Source organism: Muscardinus avellanarius (assembly GCF_963383645.1).
Source record: "Muscardinus avellanarius genome assembly, chromosome: 2".
Lineage (NCBI taxonomy): Eukaryota > Metazoa > Chordata > Mammalia > Rodentia > Gliridae > Muscardinus > Muscardinus avellanarius.
The window spans coordinates 28,779,063-28,798,237 of record NC_137787.1 but is presented as its reverse complement, the minus strand read 5'-3'; the positions used below and the strand labels follow the sequence as shown (position 1 = coordinate 28,798,237).

The window sequence follows — 19,175 nt, the reverse complement described above, 5'->3', positions numbered from 1 at the left end:
AACAAATGTGTCACATGTGTCAATGAGCATTGCTGAGAAGGGACAAACAAAAAAGGTAAGATGAAAGAAGGGCAGCAACAGGAAAGGTGTGTAGTAACAATGACCATCATGTTAGACATCGTACTGGGTGCACTACATAGACTTGTTCATTTAACCTTACAACCAACCTAAATGCTATCTTTACAGCTGTAAGACCAAGATAGGGAGAAGTGACTTCCTTCTCCCTATCCTTCTCCCTAGAGCCTGGAAAAGCCAGGGTTGCTGCAACTAATAAGAAGAGTTCTAGGAGCAAAAGATAAGAGGGGTTCTGTTAATTTTTTAAAGAGTAAGCACAGGAGTTGGGGAGGAAAGGAACATATAAGCAAATGATGGAGAAACAAAGAGTAATAAAGTCAAGAGCCATGAAGGAACTGAAGGAGAAGTAAGGTAAAAAATGCCTAACAAAGTCCCTTGAGAATATTATGCTAAGTGAGATTAATCAGTCACAAAAAGGAAAGTCAGATGTTTTTCATTGTATGTGGAAGCTAAGGTGAAATTGGGACACAAAAGGGTCTTTAGACAAAGGAGAAGAAACCCCAGTGGAGTGATAGGGAGATTAAGGAAGGGAGGTGGGTGAGGGGAGGGAGACTCGATGAAGGGAACATTGCAATGAACACGATGTACATACATGAAATTATAAATGCCAATCTCAAATATCACTCACGAGGAGCATGGTGGGAGTTGGAGGAGGCTCAGGGTGTTGTGTGCATGTATGGCTCTATCACACTGAACTTCATCATGATGTATTACAGTGCACCAATAAGAAGAAAGAAAAAGAAAGAAGAAACTCCTTTGAAGCTGAGCACATTGATGCAGGCTAGTAATCTCAGTACTTGAGAAGTTGAGATTGGAAGATTTTAGGTTCGAGGGCAGCCTCAGGAACTAAAGAAAAATAAAAAGCGCTGAGGGTGCAGCTTTCGGAGGTAGAATGTCCCTGGGTTTAATACCCAGAACTAAAATAAAGAAACTCCTTGAGCACCGCAGGGGATGAATATCTGAAAAGAGATTAAGAACTCGGGAACTAGGTGGAAAAGGCCCCTCCTTCAGGCCACGCCCCCAGGCCGTCCGATTGGCGGCCCCTCCCGTAGGAGGCGGGACTTCTGCTCCGCAGGTCAGCTGCTTCCGGCAGAGTCCGGAAGACTGTACGGGAAGGGGCGGGGCCCCGGCTGGCGCCCAATCGGGGCGACGTCTTGGTCTTGCGGGGGACTCGTGGGGTAACTTGTTCTGGAGAGCCAGCACCATGGCGTCCGGCTGCAAGATTGGCCCGTCCATCCTCAACAGCGATCTGGCCAACTTAGGGGCCGAATGCCTCCGGATGCTAGACTCTGGGGCCGATTATCTGCACCTGGATGTAATGGACGGGTAACTCTGGGGGCTCGGGTCGGGCTTGGCGCGCGGGGGCGGGACAGCGCGCCTCTCCTGAGCGCCGTCGGCTGCACGGCGCCCTTGTGGGACTGAGCCCCTACGCTGGCCGCAGGACTTAGAAGGGGAGTGGGGTGGGAGCTTTTGAGGCCCTGACCGAAGGCGACCTGGGGTAGTCTCCGGGGCGGCGTCGGGTCCCAAACCTCAACTCCTCCCCTCCCCCACGTAACGTGTCTTGGTACCCGGAAGCGACCTTAAGTCTCCAAGACATTTCTCTCCTATACAGGTGGAGAAACTGAGGCCCAAGGGGATAGGCATGACTTGCCCAGGCTCATACAGCTAGTTAGCAGCAAAGCTGGGGAGACATTTACGTAACGATTAAGAGTTTGGCACTTGGAGTGAAATTGCCCAAGTTCTGCCACTTGTTGGATTGCTTTGGACAAGCCCCTTAACTTCATTGAGCTTCGGTTTCATTATTTTGAAAGGGGGAAATACTTCGAGAACCCACCGGTTAGGCATCTTTGGAAGGTGAAAACGAGCTAATACAAGTTTACAGTGCCTGGCACATAGTAAGTTCTCTATAATTGATATTGTATTCGAATTCTGATTTTCCTGTCTATTTTTTCTTCAGGCACCCTGCTCTTCAGGGAGGTCAGTTTTTTGTAAGTAAATTTTAAGCACCGTAGTTTATAACGCATAATATTTAGAACCAGGATACGAGTTTCTTAAGTTGATTGTAAAATGAGGAAACAAACCTAGAGGAAACAGTAAGATGACCTCAAGATTACAGGCGAGTGTGGCAGGCTTGCAGTGTGGATCTTCTTGGCTTTGCCAAGTATCTGTGGTTTTCCGAGCCCTACTGTTGCCTGGGCTTACAGCCATAAAACCTTGAGTGGAATAGAAAAATAATTATTATTTTAAAATATTAATATTAAAAATAATTATTTCAAGTAGGTAAGACCTCTTTGAGCCCTCACTGGTATTTACAAATTGGTGTTAATTACAAAAGATGATTAACTAGTTCTTTTTCCTTTTAATGCTACTCTTACATCCCTGTAAGAGTTTTGTCTTCATTCGTTCTATGATGAAATCTGCTGCTTTTCTTTTGCATTCCACCTTGTGAGTCTTCCCAGTAGATAATGGCAGATCTTTGACCTTAAAGTACTAAGAACTATAAAGTTGGGCGTGGTAGTACACCCTTGTAACCCAGTACTTGGGAGGCCGAGACAGAGGATCTCAGGTTGGTGGCCAGCCTCAGCAACTTAGTGAGACTCTCAGTAACTTATGGGACCCTATTTCAAAGTAAAATAGGATTGGAGGTGTAGCTCAGGTAGAATGCCCCTGGGTTTCATCTCCAGTAACACCAACACACAGAAAAAGTACTTTAGGCTTAATATCTAAGTTAGTAAAAAAAAGTAACCTGTCACAAAGCTTTTTTATGTGCATGTATGTATGTATCCTCATATGTAGCCCCACTTATATACTTCATCATGAAAGCCCTAAACTTCACTAATTAGTACACTGAATGCTGAGAAAACACTTAGGGGTCTCATTAAGAAACAGACTATGTAGATAAGTGTGAGAGCAAGTTGGTAAGCCAGGCGTGGTGACACATGCTTGTAATCCCTGTTCTTGGGAGCCTGAGACAGGAGGATCCTGGTTTGAGGCCAGCCTTACTTAGCTGCTTAGGCACTCTACAACTTAGTGAGACCCTGTTTTAAAATTAAGAATAAAAAAATCAGTCTGGGAGTATATCGCAAAAGTAGAATTCCCCTGGGTTCAATCACCAGCACCGCACGCACACACACACACACACACACACACACACACACACACACAAAGAAAAGAAAGTAAGTTGGTTTTAAATAAGTTATGGATGAGGAAAATAAATTTCAGTTCACCAGGAATATTAATGATAATAGTAGCAATATTTATGAGCACTTGACTACTTCTATTCTGGTGCTTTTTGTGCATTAGCTCCCAGCCTTATGAGGTTGGTAACATTATTATTATCAGCATTTTTGACAGGGCAATGTAATATTGTTTGTGTTATCTCAGAAATTTAAAGCTTTCTCTGAGTTTTAAGTTTACAGAGAATGAGTAAGATATTCTCTGTTCTCAACAAGCATATAATTTGTACACTTAGATTATTTATTGTCTTTCCTGTAAGCTTCCTGAAAGCAAGGTCTGTCTTGCTCAGCTTGGTATTCTCTGCACTAGAGCACCATTATACGCTTTGTTATCACAGCATAAGTGACTGAATGGTTAAATCATATTAAGAGGAATTTAAGGTGTTTTGCCCCCTCCCAGCCCTGTGGCAGGCCCTAACCTTATTAAATAAGATAAAGCATTTGTTTTTTTTTTTTTATTGAACCCCATTTGCCAAGAAACATGGTTTGGAAAAAATCAGATCTGCATACAGTTTTTGAACTCTGCCTTTTAATCTTAACATACTTTTACTAAGAGCTCTTTTCATTTGTCTTTTACAAAAAGGGGAAACCAGTCTAGGGAGGTTTAGCCAGTGCCCCTGAGCAGTATGCTGCGTTGTTTCCCAGGCCAGGCTTGAGACCTGGGCTGCGGACACTTTTCTAAAGGGTCCAGCTTCCTTCTTAGTACTACTTTCCTGTTCCTTTTTTCCTGACTCCTTTCATAAACCGATTCTAAAATTGTTCTTGGGATGCACTTGTTTCTGATGCCCCTCTTCCTCAACCCAGGGCCCCACTTCTCCTGATTAAAACTGAACCTCACTATCTAGAAAGTTGGAATTTATTTGGAGAGCTGTGGGAAGCGCGGCACTAGTATGGTTGGATATGAGGAATAAAGGACAAGTTGATTCTCTGGAAAACAAATGGATCATGACAAGGCAGTGACTGGATGGTGTTGCGCCTAAACATGGGAACAGAGCAAACAACTACTTTTAAGTTAATTACCAGAAGCTAAAATTGGGAGGTTTCATATTAATGTTTATATTCTGTATTTTGAAACAGAGGCTCACTAAGTTGTGGCGCGCCTCAGTAGAAGAAACTGGCCGTGAACCTGCAACCCTCTTGTCTTAGCCTCCCAAGCACTGGGATTACAAGCGTGTGCCGCCGTGCCTGGCTTAATGCTGGGGTTTCTGACTTGAGAAAAATGCAAAGATTTGCCCCTCCAACGAGGCCACAGTGAACTGGCGCTGAATCTAGCCAGGACAAGTGTTTGTCCCTCTCCCCTTCTGCTCTGGTTTGCTCCTTGATGTTATCTGCCAACCCCCATTGGCTTATGTGTGATTCCTGATGCACAGGAAGATCATTTTCTGGTTACAGTTTTGGTACATTTTCTGCCAGCCTTCATCTTCCTCTTCCCATTTTTGCCTTGTTCATCCTATTCATCTGAAGTCGATTCAATTATAATTCTAAGTAAATTTAGGATTGACAGTGGAACTTGTTGAGAAAGAAAAGAATTGTATTCCTGTATGACAACTAATCATGGCTGAATTCCAGTAAGTCCCTGGAAAGAAAGAATATTTTTGTATTTTTTCTTTTGGGTACTGGGGCTGAACTAAGGGGCATTCTAATTCCAAGCTACACCTCCAGACCTTTATAGTTTTTATTTTGAAACAGGATCTTGCCAAGTTACTGATGGTCTTGCTAAGTTGCTGAGGCTGGGCTCAAGCCCTCAGTCCTCCTGTCTCAGCCTCTGAAGTACTGAGATTTTAGGCCTTCACCATCACTCCTGGCAAAGGAATACTTTTATTGCATTTTTATGTCTTGTAGATTTTACTCCAAAAAGTACCTTCCATTGCAAAAAGATAAAATAATGAAGAGTTGACTTTCTGATGAAATATCTCTTCATGAAAGTAATAATTTAGTGTTTTCTAAGTTGGTCTGATAAGAACTCCATGAGACATTTATTAAAAATTCAGAATCGTAGGTCCTCCTTGGAGTCAGTAGGTTTGAAGCAGGGGCTCTAAATCCATTTGTAATAAATGTTGTCATGGTAACTGTTGTTAGACAAATTCAGTACACCCTGACTTCATGCTTGGGTTTGTAGCCCTTTTTTATTAGGCCTTAGCCATGGGCTTTTGGTTTGTTCTGAGGATGTTATTATTTTTGTTCTTGCTTTATACCTAGTGAACCCAGTACATTGAACTGATTGTCAGTGGCACATATTGGTCATATAATTTGGGAATCAAATTTATATGTTATGCTGTTTCCCAGTAAAGTAACCCCATTGTTTGAATCTCATGTTTTCTCAGTAAATGGTTATCATATGTTTAGGCCACGCAGGAAATTCAGAGTGCCAAATGGCACCCAAATCACTTAATTCTAAAATTTAAAAATACTTAGTAGGCCTTACGGCCTGCTTATCTGACCCTTACTTGTATCTTATCTGTCTATAATCTTGATAGTGACTGCTCTTGGGGAAATGGGAGAATAATTTTCTAAATACTGGATATCCAGTCTCCAAGGACCAATGGGAGTTTCTATAGTGACCTCCTTACCTTCCCTGAAATGTGTCTTAAATCCTGACCTGGCCTCTTCACCTGCCCCCTTTTTAGTCGAGATGGACATGGTAATTAACCCCCTGGGCTTTGGAGCCTTGGTGCCTGCATTAGTCGTTACCTCAGGCCTCTTATCTGTAAAAACAGAGGCAATAAATAGTACCTACCTCATAGAGTTGTGACATTTTAAAGATTTAATATGTGGGAAGGGTTTAGAGCTTCTGCCGGAGACCTTATGTTTGTTTTTTAATTAACCCTCAATCAACCTTTAACCATGGTTTATTCTCTCATTCCCCCACCCCATGGAATCGGCTGACACATCTGTCATTGTCTGTCCCTGTCATTCTTGCTGTTCCTTGCCATTTAACAATACCGCTTACCTTATAATTTATTGTCCTGTTTACCTTCCTGCTTTAGTGTTTGTATCTTCCTTATTGTTTGCTTCTTGCTTTACAATCTTTATATTTTCAGCGGAATAAAGTCCAGACGGCTGAGCTTGACATTTGGCTGCCTTAATATGACATAACCCACCTCCTGTGCTTTTGGGCCAGCCAGGCTGGTTGGCATCCCTCCTTCCAGCGTGACTTGCTATTTCTTCCTTTGCTTCATTTTCAGCCTTTGCATCATTCTTCCCCCATCTTTACACATCTCTTGAGCGTCTCTTCTAATATTCTGAAATACGTATCTTTATCTGGTTTATCTATAATCACGTTGTCTGCTTGTTTCTGTAGCACTGTAGCATTTCTGAAAGCCCAAATTTCAGTGATGTAGTATTGTAGTTTCTTTTTCTTTTTCTTTTCTTTTTTTTTTTTTTGTGGTACTGGGGATGGAACCCAGGGACATCTTACCTCCAAGCTATACCCCCAGCCCTATTTTTTATTTTTATTTTTATTTTGAACAGAGTCTCACTGAGTTGCAAAGGGCCTCACTAAGTAATAGCTGAGGCTGTCTGTGAACCGCGATCCTCCTATCTCAGTCTCCCAAATGCTGGAATTACAGGTGTGCACCCACCACGCCCGGCTTAGTTTATTTCTTATTTAATACTCAGTCTGTGTCCTTTCATGCAATAATTCAAAGGCATAGTTTCCAACCTCTGGCTCTTGTTTCTGAAGGGTATAATTGGCAGACAGGGAAAGTGAAAAAAGGAAAGGAATATGGGTTGTATATTTCTTATCTAAAATGTTTGGGACCAGAAGTGTTGTAGATTTTTTGTTTGTCTTGGTACTAGGGATTGAACCCAGGGGCTTTCTACCTCTGATCTATACCTTCAGCTCTATTTTATTTTTTTGTTTTTGAAACAGGGTCTTGGTAAGTTGCTGTGAGGCTGGCCTTGAACCTGGCATCCTCCTCCCAAGGAGTCCTAGCCTCCCAAGTACTGGGATTACAGGTATACCCCACCTCACCTGATTGGTTTGAGAATATTTGTACATATATAATTAAATATTTGGGGGAATGAGACTCGTCTAAACATGAAATTCATTTATGGTTCATACCCACTTTACATTTATCTTCCTAAAGTGATTTTTCACACTACGGCTAGTATGCTTGCAATTTGACTGCCCTCTGTCCCATGATGGGTGGAATTTACCAGTAGTGGCATCATGTTGGTGCTGAAAGAGTTTCTAGTTTTGAAACATTTTGGATTTTTGGATTAGGAATGTAAACTATACCATTTAGCCTCCTGGACTCTCCCATGACACATAGCACTTAAACTCACAGACCATTGGTGTGAGTTAGTCACCTGGCCTGCCTTGGGGGTGAGGGAAGCTGAGAAATGGAGTCTTTGGCAGAGTTGGCTTTTCACTGTGACAACAGTACTGTAGCAGTAGGATCATGAAGTCTGGTGAGTTGTTAGCCATCCGTTCTTTCTCTTGCCTGTGAGGTAGTATGCTGTCTTCACTTTTAGTAAGCTATTTCTTTATAAAACAGTACCCGATGCACCTAGCATGATACTTGTATATAAGAAGTTTGGTTCAATACGTAAGTCAGCAAGTGATCGAACAGGAGGATATACTGGGGTAGGCTGAAGTGGTTTGGGTTTACTATCAGTCTTAATGTGAATCTTACCTCTATAGATTTTTTGCTGTATGACTTAATATTATTTATCCTATGTTCTTCAAATCTCAGGGGTGATATAATAGTATGCATCTTATTAGGTGGTTGTGAAGATGAAATGAAGTAACTTACAACGCCTGGCATATAGTAAACCCTCAGTAAAAGGGGATTATTATTACTAATAAACAGTTCAGGTTTCTTATGAGTTATTTTTAAGAACGTTTCAATATATTGCCACTTAGTGTCCTGTTGTTAAAATGCATTAGAAATAACTACAAATTTCCCTCTGATAAGCTAGGTAGAGTTCTAAACTTTACCAACTAGTGTGTGACTTGGGCAAGTCATAATAAACCTTTGGGTTTTTTATTTAGTCATCTTTCCATTTCTTCCTGTCATGAGTTAAAAATTATAGGCTGACTATGATGAAGACGTGACATTATGCATTTGTTGACATGTCAAGGAGACTTTGCTTTGTAAAACCAAAATTGTCCACTTCTTTTTAGTTTAATTTTGCTTAACATTGATGCTGTTAAGTATTAAAGTGAAAAATATTACAGTCCTAGAGAGTCCCCCAAGCCCCATCAGAGTGCATATTGAGAGAAATACAGAAACTGAATTGAAAACATTTTCAGCGTGACATTCTGTTTGTCTTGTAGGCATTTTGTTCCCAACATCACCTTTGGTCACCCTGTGGTAGAAAGCCTCCGAAAGCAGCTAGGCCAGGACCCTTTCTTTGGTAAGTGGGTGTTATGCCATCTGATGCTGGGTTATGTTGTTCTAATAAAGGAAAAGTGGATGGTTGGTTTCTTGAGGTTCAGTTTGTGCCCTTCCCCGTCCCCCCCTCCCCCTGCTTCCTGTGCTAGAGCTTCCTGGGCTGGCCTCAGTATGAAGCCAGACTCCTCTGCCTCAGGGCTTGGCACTTGCTAATCTCTGCTTAGAAAGAAAGCTCTTCACTTGGCTGTCTACCCCTTCTTTGGGCTTCATGTCTCTATGGGAGCACCTATGCTGAATTTCCCCTTATCCAGTTCCCACCTTGCCGATTTTCTTCTTAAAACTTCCTTTAGTCTGGAATTACTTTTATCAGATTATAAAATCCATCAGGACAGATTTGCGTTTACCTTATTTATTGTGCTTTTCCTAAAGCTTTGCAAAGGATTGATTAGCTTAACTAATCGACGCAGGATTGGGGCTCAGTATGATTAATTGAATTTATGAGTCACTTGACTCATAAATTGTATAGAAGCCATTTATAGCATGCAAATTGAAAATTTTGTGTTATCCAAATTACTTTCTTCTCTAATCACATTATACCAGATGCCATGAGTGTTTTTGCAAATTAAACTTGTTCTCTTGACTGAAAGGTAGATGAAATAAATAGCATTGTTTGCTCTCACTGTACAGAAGCCCCAGCGTCTTCTGCCTCTGACTTTCTTTCATGGATTTTTAACTATTATTAACTTTTCCTTTTATTTGCACTCCTAGAGTCACCATGCACCATTGTCTCACTGTTGATTATGTCTCACTATTGTCTGTGTTTGTTCCTAACTTTTCCTCTTTTCAATTCTACTGCCAATACCACATGGAATTTGCTTTTATTGCTCTGTTTGATGATAAACTGCTAAGTAATCATTGTAGAATTTTGTGTAAAGGTGAATGAACTCTATATCCTTTAATGTTTGGGCTTTATGACTTTTTTTAAAATTAAGAACAGGTTAGGGGTGTGGCTCAATGGTAAAAGCATTTGCCTAACATACAGGAAGCCTTGAGTTCAATCCCCAGCACTACAAAAATAAACATTTCTTTTTAATTGATTGATTTCTGGGCCTTAGTTGTTGGATAATTAGTACATAAATATATTTTAGAACTAATTCACAGGTTATATGTATAATTTCTAAAGTTCTTAACTATTTAATCATAGCATTGATTTTTAAAAAATCTTAAAAAGTAAAGTTATAAGAAAAGGTATGAACCAGTCATGGTGCCCTCTCCCATGATTCCAATGGGAAGCTGAGACACAAGAATCGCAGGTTTGCAGCCAGCCTTGGCAATTTAGTGATTGCCTGTTTCAAAATAAAGAATAAAATAGGGCTGAGGATGTAGCTCAGAGGTAGAACGCCCGTGGGTTCAATCCCTAGTACCACAAAAAAAACTCCATTTCTTATCTAAATCAGTTGTCTTGCTGGTCATGGTGCATCCTTGTAATCCTAGCATTTGGGAGGCTGAGACAGGAGGATTACAGTTTGCGGCCAGTCTCAGCTACTTAGTGAGGTCCTCTGCAACTCAGTGAGACCCTGTTTCAAAATAAAGAATAAAAATAGGGCTGGGGGTGTCGATGGGAGGTAGAATGCCCCTGGGTTCCATCCCCGGTACTGCAAATAAATAAATAAACAAATCAGTTTTCTTCAAATATTGTATACAAACCCATGAAAATTCTTTTCAGATCATCCAGGAGGTCAGAATTGTTTTCATGATACTAATATATTACTTGATGTCTTTTGTTCTGATGGTGCTAAAGCAGTGAGTTAATTTGCTAGTGCCTTAACCAAAATCAGCACATCGATAGTGAATTGAATTATGTCAGTAGTCACTGTGTGCTTCATGACTTGTGCTTTCAGTAAGTATCCTGAATTGAAGCAGTATAAATAAATATTGGTCCTTGAGTACTTGTCTTTCTAATAACTGTGTGGCAGAGTAGGAAGTACCTGTAAAGCACCCGTAAAGCACGAATACTTGAGTATAATGGTTTTTTCAAGGAAAACCGTTTGTACCATAGTTTGAGTTATGATCTGAACTCAATGCTTTATTTTGATGAACATTTTTTTTTTAAATTTTGAAACAGGGTCTCACTGAGTTGCAAAGGGCCTCACTAAGTAGCTGAGGCTGTTCGTGAACCTCTGAGGCTGTCAGTGAGCCACAATCCTCTGGTCTCAGCCTCCTAAATGCTGGGATTACAAGTGTGTATCACTGCGCCCAGCTGAACATCGTTTTAATCTTGAAAAAACAACTGACAGATAAACTATGATTGAAAGGCTTGGCTATTTTACTGACATTGTCTCTAAAATTCACAAAGTGAATTTGCCACCTCAAGGAAAATACCTTCTCAGTGTTTGTTGCTACTGATAGAGCTTGCAAAGGAATATTAGAATATTGGAAAACTTGTATTCTTACTAATTTGAATTTGACAGCTTCCCAGTACAGATGCTTCTCATTTTATGATGGGGTTATGGCCCAGTAAATACATTATAAAGTTGAAAATATATACATTATAAAGTTGAATATACATTTAAGCCAGGCAGGCTGAGATAGGATTGCAGGTTCGTGGTCAACCTCAGCTACTTAGGCTATCTGCAGTTTTAATGGGACTTGTTTCAAAATAAAGAATTTAAAAATAAATAGGGGTACAAGTGTAGCTTGGAGGTAGAATGGCCCTGGGTTCAATAAAAAAATACATATACATATAAATATATATCAATATTTAATACATCCATCCTATCAAATGTCATAGCTTAGGATAACCTACTTTAAACATGCTCAGAACCCTTAAATTAACATACAGTTGGACAAAATAACAGAAATCCTACTTTTTCGAGTATATTCAATGTATATTCAAAAAACACTGTCAACACAGTACACCGTGGAGTGTGGATTGTTTACCTTTGTGATCTTGTGGTGACCAGTAACTGTGGCTTATTGCCACATTTCAAGATAGTGTCATAGAGGACATTGCTAACCCAGGGAAAGATCAAAACTCAAAGCACACTTTCAGCTGTAAGTGGAACCATTGTAAGCCAGGGAACATCTGTAGTGTTTTTTCTTATGCATATGTACCTATGATAAAGTTTAATTACAAATTATGCATGGCCAGAGATAACAGTAGAACAATCAGAGCAATGTACTGTAATAATAAGTTATGTGAATGCAGTTCTTTCAAATATCTTGTACTATATTTGCTCTTGTGATAATGTGAGGTGATACATCAGAAAGCACTTTATTTTTATTTATGGTTTTTTTTTTTTTTTTTGTAAATCCAAATTGCCTGCATCACTACTTTTGCACTTTGGAGCCATTATTGAGTGAAATAAGGGTTACTTGAGCAAAATCATGGTGGTACTGTGACAGTCGAGACTAATAGGCGGATAAGTGTATATACAGTGTGGATACACCAGACAAAGGGATGATTCCCAGAGCAGATGATGCCAGATGCACAATTTAAAACGTGAATTGTTACGCTGGGCGTGGTGGCGCACGCTTGTAATCCCCGTGCTTGGGAGGCGGAGACAGGAGGATCGCGCAGGTTCAAAGCCAGCCTCGCTGGCGTAAGAGACCCTGTTTCAAAAATATAAAAATAGGTCTGGGAGTGTAGCCTGGAGGAAGAAGGGCTTCCAGGAACCCCAGTACCACCAAAAAAATAAATAAATAAATAAATAAAATAAAATAAATAAATAAAACGTGAATTGTTTTTTCTGGAGTTCTTATTTTATATTTTTGGATCACAGTTGACTGCAGAAAACCTCAAAAATAGATAAGGGAGGAGAGTCTCTTCAATTTATTATTTTTCAATGATTTAATAAGTAGATATTTTAGAATGTCTTGATTTGAATTCCTAATATTTTAAATATCTATAATTTTAACCCACATCAACAGAAGTTTTTAAGGTTTTCAAAATTTTTTAAGCGTATAAAAGGAGCCTCGTCTGAATGTTTGAAAACTGCTCATCTTATGTTAACTCTAGGTGGATTCACTGAACTACGACTCCCTGAAATTGTTGAGATTCTCCAGTGAGGATTACTGCAAGCTGGAGGTTGAATAAGGATGACTTAGCAGTCTGGTTACTTAAGGGATGAGTAAACTATATATTTTAAGCCAGATTTAATACTCCGTTTTATAATATGAAGACATAAATACAAGATGAATACATTCTTTAAAAATGCAGTTTTACCTACTAAATTATGTTCTAATTTAATTGCTTTTCCTAGTTTAGAAATAAAGACTAATCTTGGTTTCATTAGACAAGGTGTGTACTCTTTTTCTGATGATTTTTCCAAAGCTTTATTGAACTTCATAATCTGTGTTAAATTTTAGACTACTGGATTTTCTTTTTTCTTTTTTCTTTCTTTTTTTGCAACGTGGGAACTTATTTATTTTTGGTGGTGCTGGGGGTGGAACCCAGAGGCTTTCTACTTCCGGGCTATACTCCCAGACCCATTTTATATTTTATTTGGGAACAGGGTCTCACTAAGTTGCTGAGAGCCTCTCTAAGTAGCTGAGGCTGGCTTCAAACCTGCGCGATTCTCCTGTCTCAGCCTCCTAAGCGCGGGGATTACAAGTGTGCGCTACCATGCCCGGCATGGATTTTCTTTTTTCTTAACTACTATACACAGTATATTGTCAGGAATATACTTTGTCTATTAAAACAAAAACCTCAAGAACTCCTTACTGTCATCTGTGCATCACAGGATTTTTTACACATTTATTTCTTGGTTAACCTCTTTTAAGTCACTCTTCCCTTCTAACAAAATGCTATTATGTTTTAAGTCAAAATCTTTCATAAGGCCATGTCCATGTTTCTTTTCCATATTTATGTGGATTCAGCTTTAGAATAATATTGAGTATCATTCTTCCAATCAACCTGAAATTTGTTCCTCCTGTGATCTCCTGTTCAGTTACTTGGGCCCAATTCCTTGGTACCGTCTTGACTTTCATTGTCTATATCTAACTCCATCAGCAACCCCTGTTGGTTTAACATTCAGAACACATCCAGAATCCTCATTGCAGCCATCATCCTCTCTCACCTGGGTTATTGTTGAACTAACCTCCTTGACTAGACGCTGTCACCTCAGAATCTGTGGTCTACAGAATCTGTGCTGTCTCTTCATTACATGCCTTTCTGCTTTCATCTTCTCACCCCAGTACACCTGCCCCAGCCACACTGGCCTTATTAACTGCCAACCTAGTTTATATTTTATTTACTTACTCTGTTTATTATTTGTCTGTCTCACTAAATGTAGTCCCCGTGACAATTGAGAAACAGCAGCTATAGTCTGTTTTCTATTTTATTCCTTTGGCTTAGAATAGTTCATGATGCATTAGTGCGTAATAAAGATTGAAAGAATAAATGGAATCACAAAATTAAGCTTTCTGGGAGGAAACAAGGCTGTCTACATAATAAGACTTAAGTTTTTTTGGAGTGGCGTTTCCTGGACATAGACCGAAGTTTCCTGATTTCTAGTTATTACTTTTCATATACAGCAGCATGTGCTTCTTATGGAAAAATGTTTTTCGTGAATGAATTTGAGTACACCCTATCTTCAGGATAAAGGGAAACTGCCTATCTGACATGTAGCTATTTAAGTAGTTTTTGTCCCACCAGAAGAGTTTACATTTGTAAGGCAAAGACTGTAAGCTGGCTTTAATTAGATAAGCTAAGTATTTCCCCTTCAGTAGTTTTTAGGAGCTATATTATTTTTCTTCCTAGACATGCACATGATGGTGTCCAGACCAGAACAGTGGGTAAAGCCAATGGCCGTAGCAGGAGCCAATCAATATACTTTTCATCTAGAGGCTACTGAGAACCCAGGGGCTTTAATTAAAGACATCCGAGAGAATGGAATGAAGGTAAGTCGGTGGCAGTAATGTTCTGAACTCTTCTCTTTCAGCGTTTGGAAGGTTTGATGAAAAACAAGAAGCGATGGTTAAAGATGTTGACATAAACTGCTGCTTTTGGCTGTGGAGCTAGAGTTTACATAGACTTATTCATCAGATAGGATTTATATATATCGCTAATGTTTTCTGAGAATTACTGCTTTCTTGAACCATTTATATTACTTTTGATACCCATGTTAACTTTTTTTTAAAAATTGTGATAGTTTGAATAATTTATGTATTCAATTTTTATATTTTATAGAAATCAATATTTCTACTGGGCCATCGGTATACTATGATACTATAATAGGGAATAATTGTTAATGTGATGTAGCAAATTTGTCCATTACAGGTTGGCCTTGCTATCAAACCAGGAACTACAGTTGAATATTTGGCACCATGGGCTAATCAAATAGATATGGCCTTGGTCATGACAGTGGAACCTGGGTTTGGAGGACAGAAATTTATGGAAGATATGATGCCAAAGGTAAAAGAAATATTTGGTTCTAGGCTGAGGTTTTTGCTGTATGTGTTTATTCAGTGAGCCTATAGTACTGGGTTTGTCTATTGACAATCTCGTGGAAGTTTTCACTTAATATTGAGGGTTTATAGCCAGGCGTTCTGGTGCATACTTGTAATCCTAGTACTTAGAAAGCTGAGACAGGAGGATCTCAGTTTCATAGCCAGCCTCTGCGACTTAGTGAGGTCCTATACAATTTAACTTACTGACCCTGTTTGAAAATAAAAAAATCAAATAGGGCTGGGAGTGTGACTCACGTAGAATGCCCCTAGGTTCAATCCCCAGTACCACCAAAAAAAAAAAAAAAGAGTTTTTTTTGTCTTACTTGGATAAAGTATAGTCTCTGCAAAGCCATGACAAGTTGAATGCCACTTGGCAAACAGAACAAAACCTGCTCTTAAAAAAATTTGTTTCAGTACATTAAAAAGCAATATAATAATAATGTTTATTTGGTTACTGTGTAAGAAAGTTGGGGTTTTAATGGCTAGTACTAGCTCTTTGGGCTTTTTGTTTAGTTTTTCCCCTCATATATCCACTCTAGAAGTCACCTTATTTCTTCATGTATATCTAGGTTCACTGGTTGAGGACCCAGTTCCCATCTTTGGATATAGAGGTCGATGGTGGAGTAGGTCCTGACACTATCCATAAGTGTGCAGAGGTGAGACTGCTTCTTGACTGTGACTTAGACCAATTTCCTATCAGATATAACCTGTAGGGTGCTCTCTTGTGGGCCAAAGGGATTTCTGTTCTAAAATGACAAATATTAGTAATAAGTCCTAGTTATCTCAGGAATGTTGAAGGAAGTTCTTTTTTTTAAAAAAAGGATATATTGAATCTCAGTCCTTTGGAAGATGATTAAGTTCCAATGTCTTGGAGCGAGAATTTTTTCCAAAACAGGGAAAGAAAAGATATCTCCTGTCAAAGGGGAAAAAGAGAGATTTAGTTGACTGAGTTATGTTGTTCTTTAGAATTTAGATGTAGGAGTTACTTATGTGTCCCTTGTAAGAAATGGTGAGGACCATTTTTGATGAAAATCTATGCCTGATACCCATTTGGTCCTCTTGGTAGAGGTGAGCTAGATTTATGGTTTGTTTTGTCCAGATAGCTTGCCTGGTTTAGTTGGGCTCTGAACATCCTAAGAGAACGGCAACCCTTTCTGCAGCACTGCAGGTGTTCATGCTTACACGGCCTGCTTTATCCAGCAAGGTAGTGCCTGTACTTCTAGGTGCTCCTATATCTGCCGCATTTTTTGCTTGAAAAAATACCTATCAAAACCTTGACAGTGATTTGTATGGAGAAGGAGGTGGCCATATGAATGATTACAAGTCCTTTTGACCTTTGTTGTATTGCTTTATTCTGTTTTGCTGTTTTTCTGTTCCTTTTCAAATGGAGAGACATATTAAGTGGTAACCTGTAAAACTGATTTTTATCATTTTTATGAGGAATGTGGAGATGAAATGCTCTGTCATACTGGAGGAATTTTCCTGTTTGTGGTTTTTCCCTTTTCTAGCAATGAATTACATAACAGATTGAGTTTCCCTCATCAAATCCTAAGAAACTCAGAGCTAAATTTGGAGGCATCTTAATTTGGTTTTTTTATTGTTTTGTTTTCATATTTAAAAATATCCTCTTGAGCCAGGCATGGTGGCAAATGCTTATAATCCCAGTTCTTGGGAGGCTGAGACAGGAGGATTGCAGATTTGTGGCCAGGCTCAGCTCCTTAGCAAGGCCCTCCTCCACTAGTGAGACCCTGTTCCAAAATAAAGAATAAGAAATAGGGCTGGGGGTATAGCCTGAAGGTAGAATGCCCCTGGGTTCAATCCCCAGTACCGAAACACACACACACAAACACACACACACACACACACACACACACACACACACACACACATCTCCATCTCCATCTCCATCTCCATCTCCATTCTGGAATGTTTAAGGAAATAAAAGTAAAAAAATATTTTATCCTTTCTGACACCGAAAAAGAAAGTACGTTTTAAAGTTGGCCAATATTGTATGGGTAGTTTTATGTTTTGGTAATAATCATTCAGATTATTCACAAATTCATATAAATATTTCAAAGGTTAAGACATTATTTCTTTAGCATCTGGGGGCATTGGTATATATTGGGGGAAATCTTACTAGAATTGAGGATTAAGGATTTAAAACTATCTAAATATTAGCAAAGATAATGTGTACCTTATTTAGAACTGATTTAATCAAAAAGTACAGTGATATCTTAGACACATTTAAGAATAATTTTATATCTTCATTTGTGAGCATTTTAGCTTCTTACCTCATTGAATTAGATTGTTTAAGTCTCTTCATCTCAAAGTGGCCTTTGGACAAAAGCTGGCATGCGTTGGTAGAAACTAGCCCAGGAATTCTGTTTGGGGCTCTACTTTCTTTAAGGCATAACCTAAGTGTTTACTTCTTCCAGGCAGGAGCTAACATGATTGTGTCTGGCAGTGCCATTATGAGGAGTGAAGACCCCAGATCTGTCATCAACTTATTAAGAAATGTTTGCTCAGAAGCTGCTCAGAAACGTTCTCTTGACCGATGAAAACACAAGGAACCAAGTGTTCTGCTTATGAAACCTTATTACTGGAAAACAGGAATATTGACTACCAAATCATATCTCAGTTGAGGCAGTGCTGCTTTTCTGAGCAGTTATTCATCCCAGTGATTAAAATCAATTGTGCAGAATGTTTCAGGAGGTTAGAAATTGGTGTGTATAATTAGATTTTAGTGATGCAATTTAAAGGTTGTGTGGTGAAATACCTTGTTTTTACTAGGAGAATTAACTTTTATACAGAGTAAAAATATGGCTGTATTAAGGTTACAAAAATAAATGTCTTAATGCCTAAGGAAAGATATTAGCTACTATGAGGAAATTTTTTTTTCTGTATTTAAAGAAATGTTCTGTTGTTTCCCAGCTGTTGTCCAAAAGTGAAGGAAGACTTTATGTTTTTCCTACTTCATGTCATTTGGGATTTATTTGCTTGATAACATGCGTAGAGTAGAACTAGAAAATACAGATTGCGTCTGAAACGTTTATTTTTCACTTATTACCTTATACTTGATTCATTAAAACCTATAAAAGCAATGTCTTATGAGACCCAGGGATTCTAAACTTAGGTTCAGATTTTTAGCAGTGTTTTCTTTGTCAAATAAGGTTATTCAGTGATTCTCTCCTATTCTTAATCTCATTCAGCATTCTTAAGGACACTAAATAGTGGCATTGTGTAAGCTCTGAGTTAAAAAGAGAAGTAAAGCCTTGATTCAGAAGTTATCTTGAGTTGAATCCTGACTACCCTCTGATCTTAGCAAATCAGCCAACCTTTTTGCACTTCTATTGATTGATTCATTGACTAACAACCATGCAGAGTTGTGTTGACAATTAAAAGAAATAACATTAATTCATGGAAAGCTTCTGATGCTCTTTCTAGAACTTAGAGGATGCTCAACATAAAGTTACTAGCAGTACACAAATTTATGTTTTCTGAGTAATAAAATCTCATTAAGCCGGGTGTGGTGGCTCATGCTTGTAATCCCCATGCTTGGGAGGTGGAGACAGGAGGATCGCGCAGGTTCGCAGCCAGCCACGCTGGCTTTAGAGACACTGTTTCCAAATAAAAAAATATAAAATAGGTCTGGGATTGTAGCCCGGAGGTAGAAGGGCTTCCAGGAACCCCAGTACCACCAAAAAAAATCTCATCAAGCCCATAAATTACTCCTGCAAGTGTTAGAACAGGTACTTTTGTCCCATTCAATGAAGAAAATTAAAGCTCATTAATAGACTGTTTCCCTGGAAAGTATCCGGTGAGGTGTAAGGTTTGTACTTTGCCCTTGCTCCTACCCCACAAACAGCCCTTGGGAGATGGGACCTTCTTTTACTTAACACTGTTTTATTTTCAGTCTAACTTTACCTGTAGCAGAACAAGATGGCTGAGAATACTGTGGATTTATGGATCTTGACCCCAAGGATATATATTTTATTCCAAAAAAGATCAGGTAGGCTAAGAGATGATGGAGGATAAAGTTATTCAATAAACTAAGTATTTATAACTGTCTTCCCAG

General features: G+C 39.1%; 1 protein-coding gene across 5 annotated transcripts; it reads left to right on the top strand.

Moving 5' to 3' along the window:
• Window positions 1-1,279: 1,279 nt before the first annotated feature.
• Window positions 1,280-17,672, top strand: RPE (ribulose-5-phosphate-3-epimerase; the record flags this gene model as incomplete). 5 transcript variants are annotated; one of them, XM_080688819.1, is made up of 7 exons in its annotated part: window positions 1,280-1,390; window positions 2,033-2,052; window positions 8,593-8,672; window positions 14,412-14,551; window positions 14,931-15,065; window positions 15,670-15,756; window positions 17,536-17,672. In XM_080688819.1, the coding sequence occupies 7 exons, from the start codon at window positions 1,280-1,282 to the stop codon at window positions 17,656-17,658; spliced, it is 696 nt and encodes a 231-aa protein (XP_080544945.1). The 5 variants fall into 5 exon arrangements, with proteins under 5 accessions (XP_080544945.1, XP_080544943.1, XP_080544944.1 ...); XM_080688817.1 differs by having other exon boundaries at window positions 2,033-2,067; XM_080688818.1 differs by lacking the exon at window positions 2,033-2,052 and having other exon boundaries at window positions 1,280-1,401.
• Between the last annotated feature and the right edge of the window lie 1,503 nt (window positions 17,673-19,175).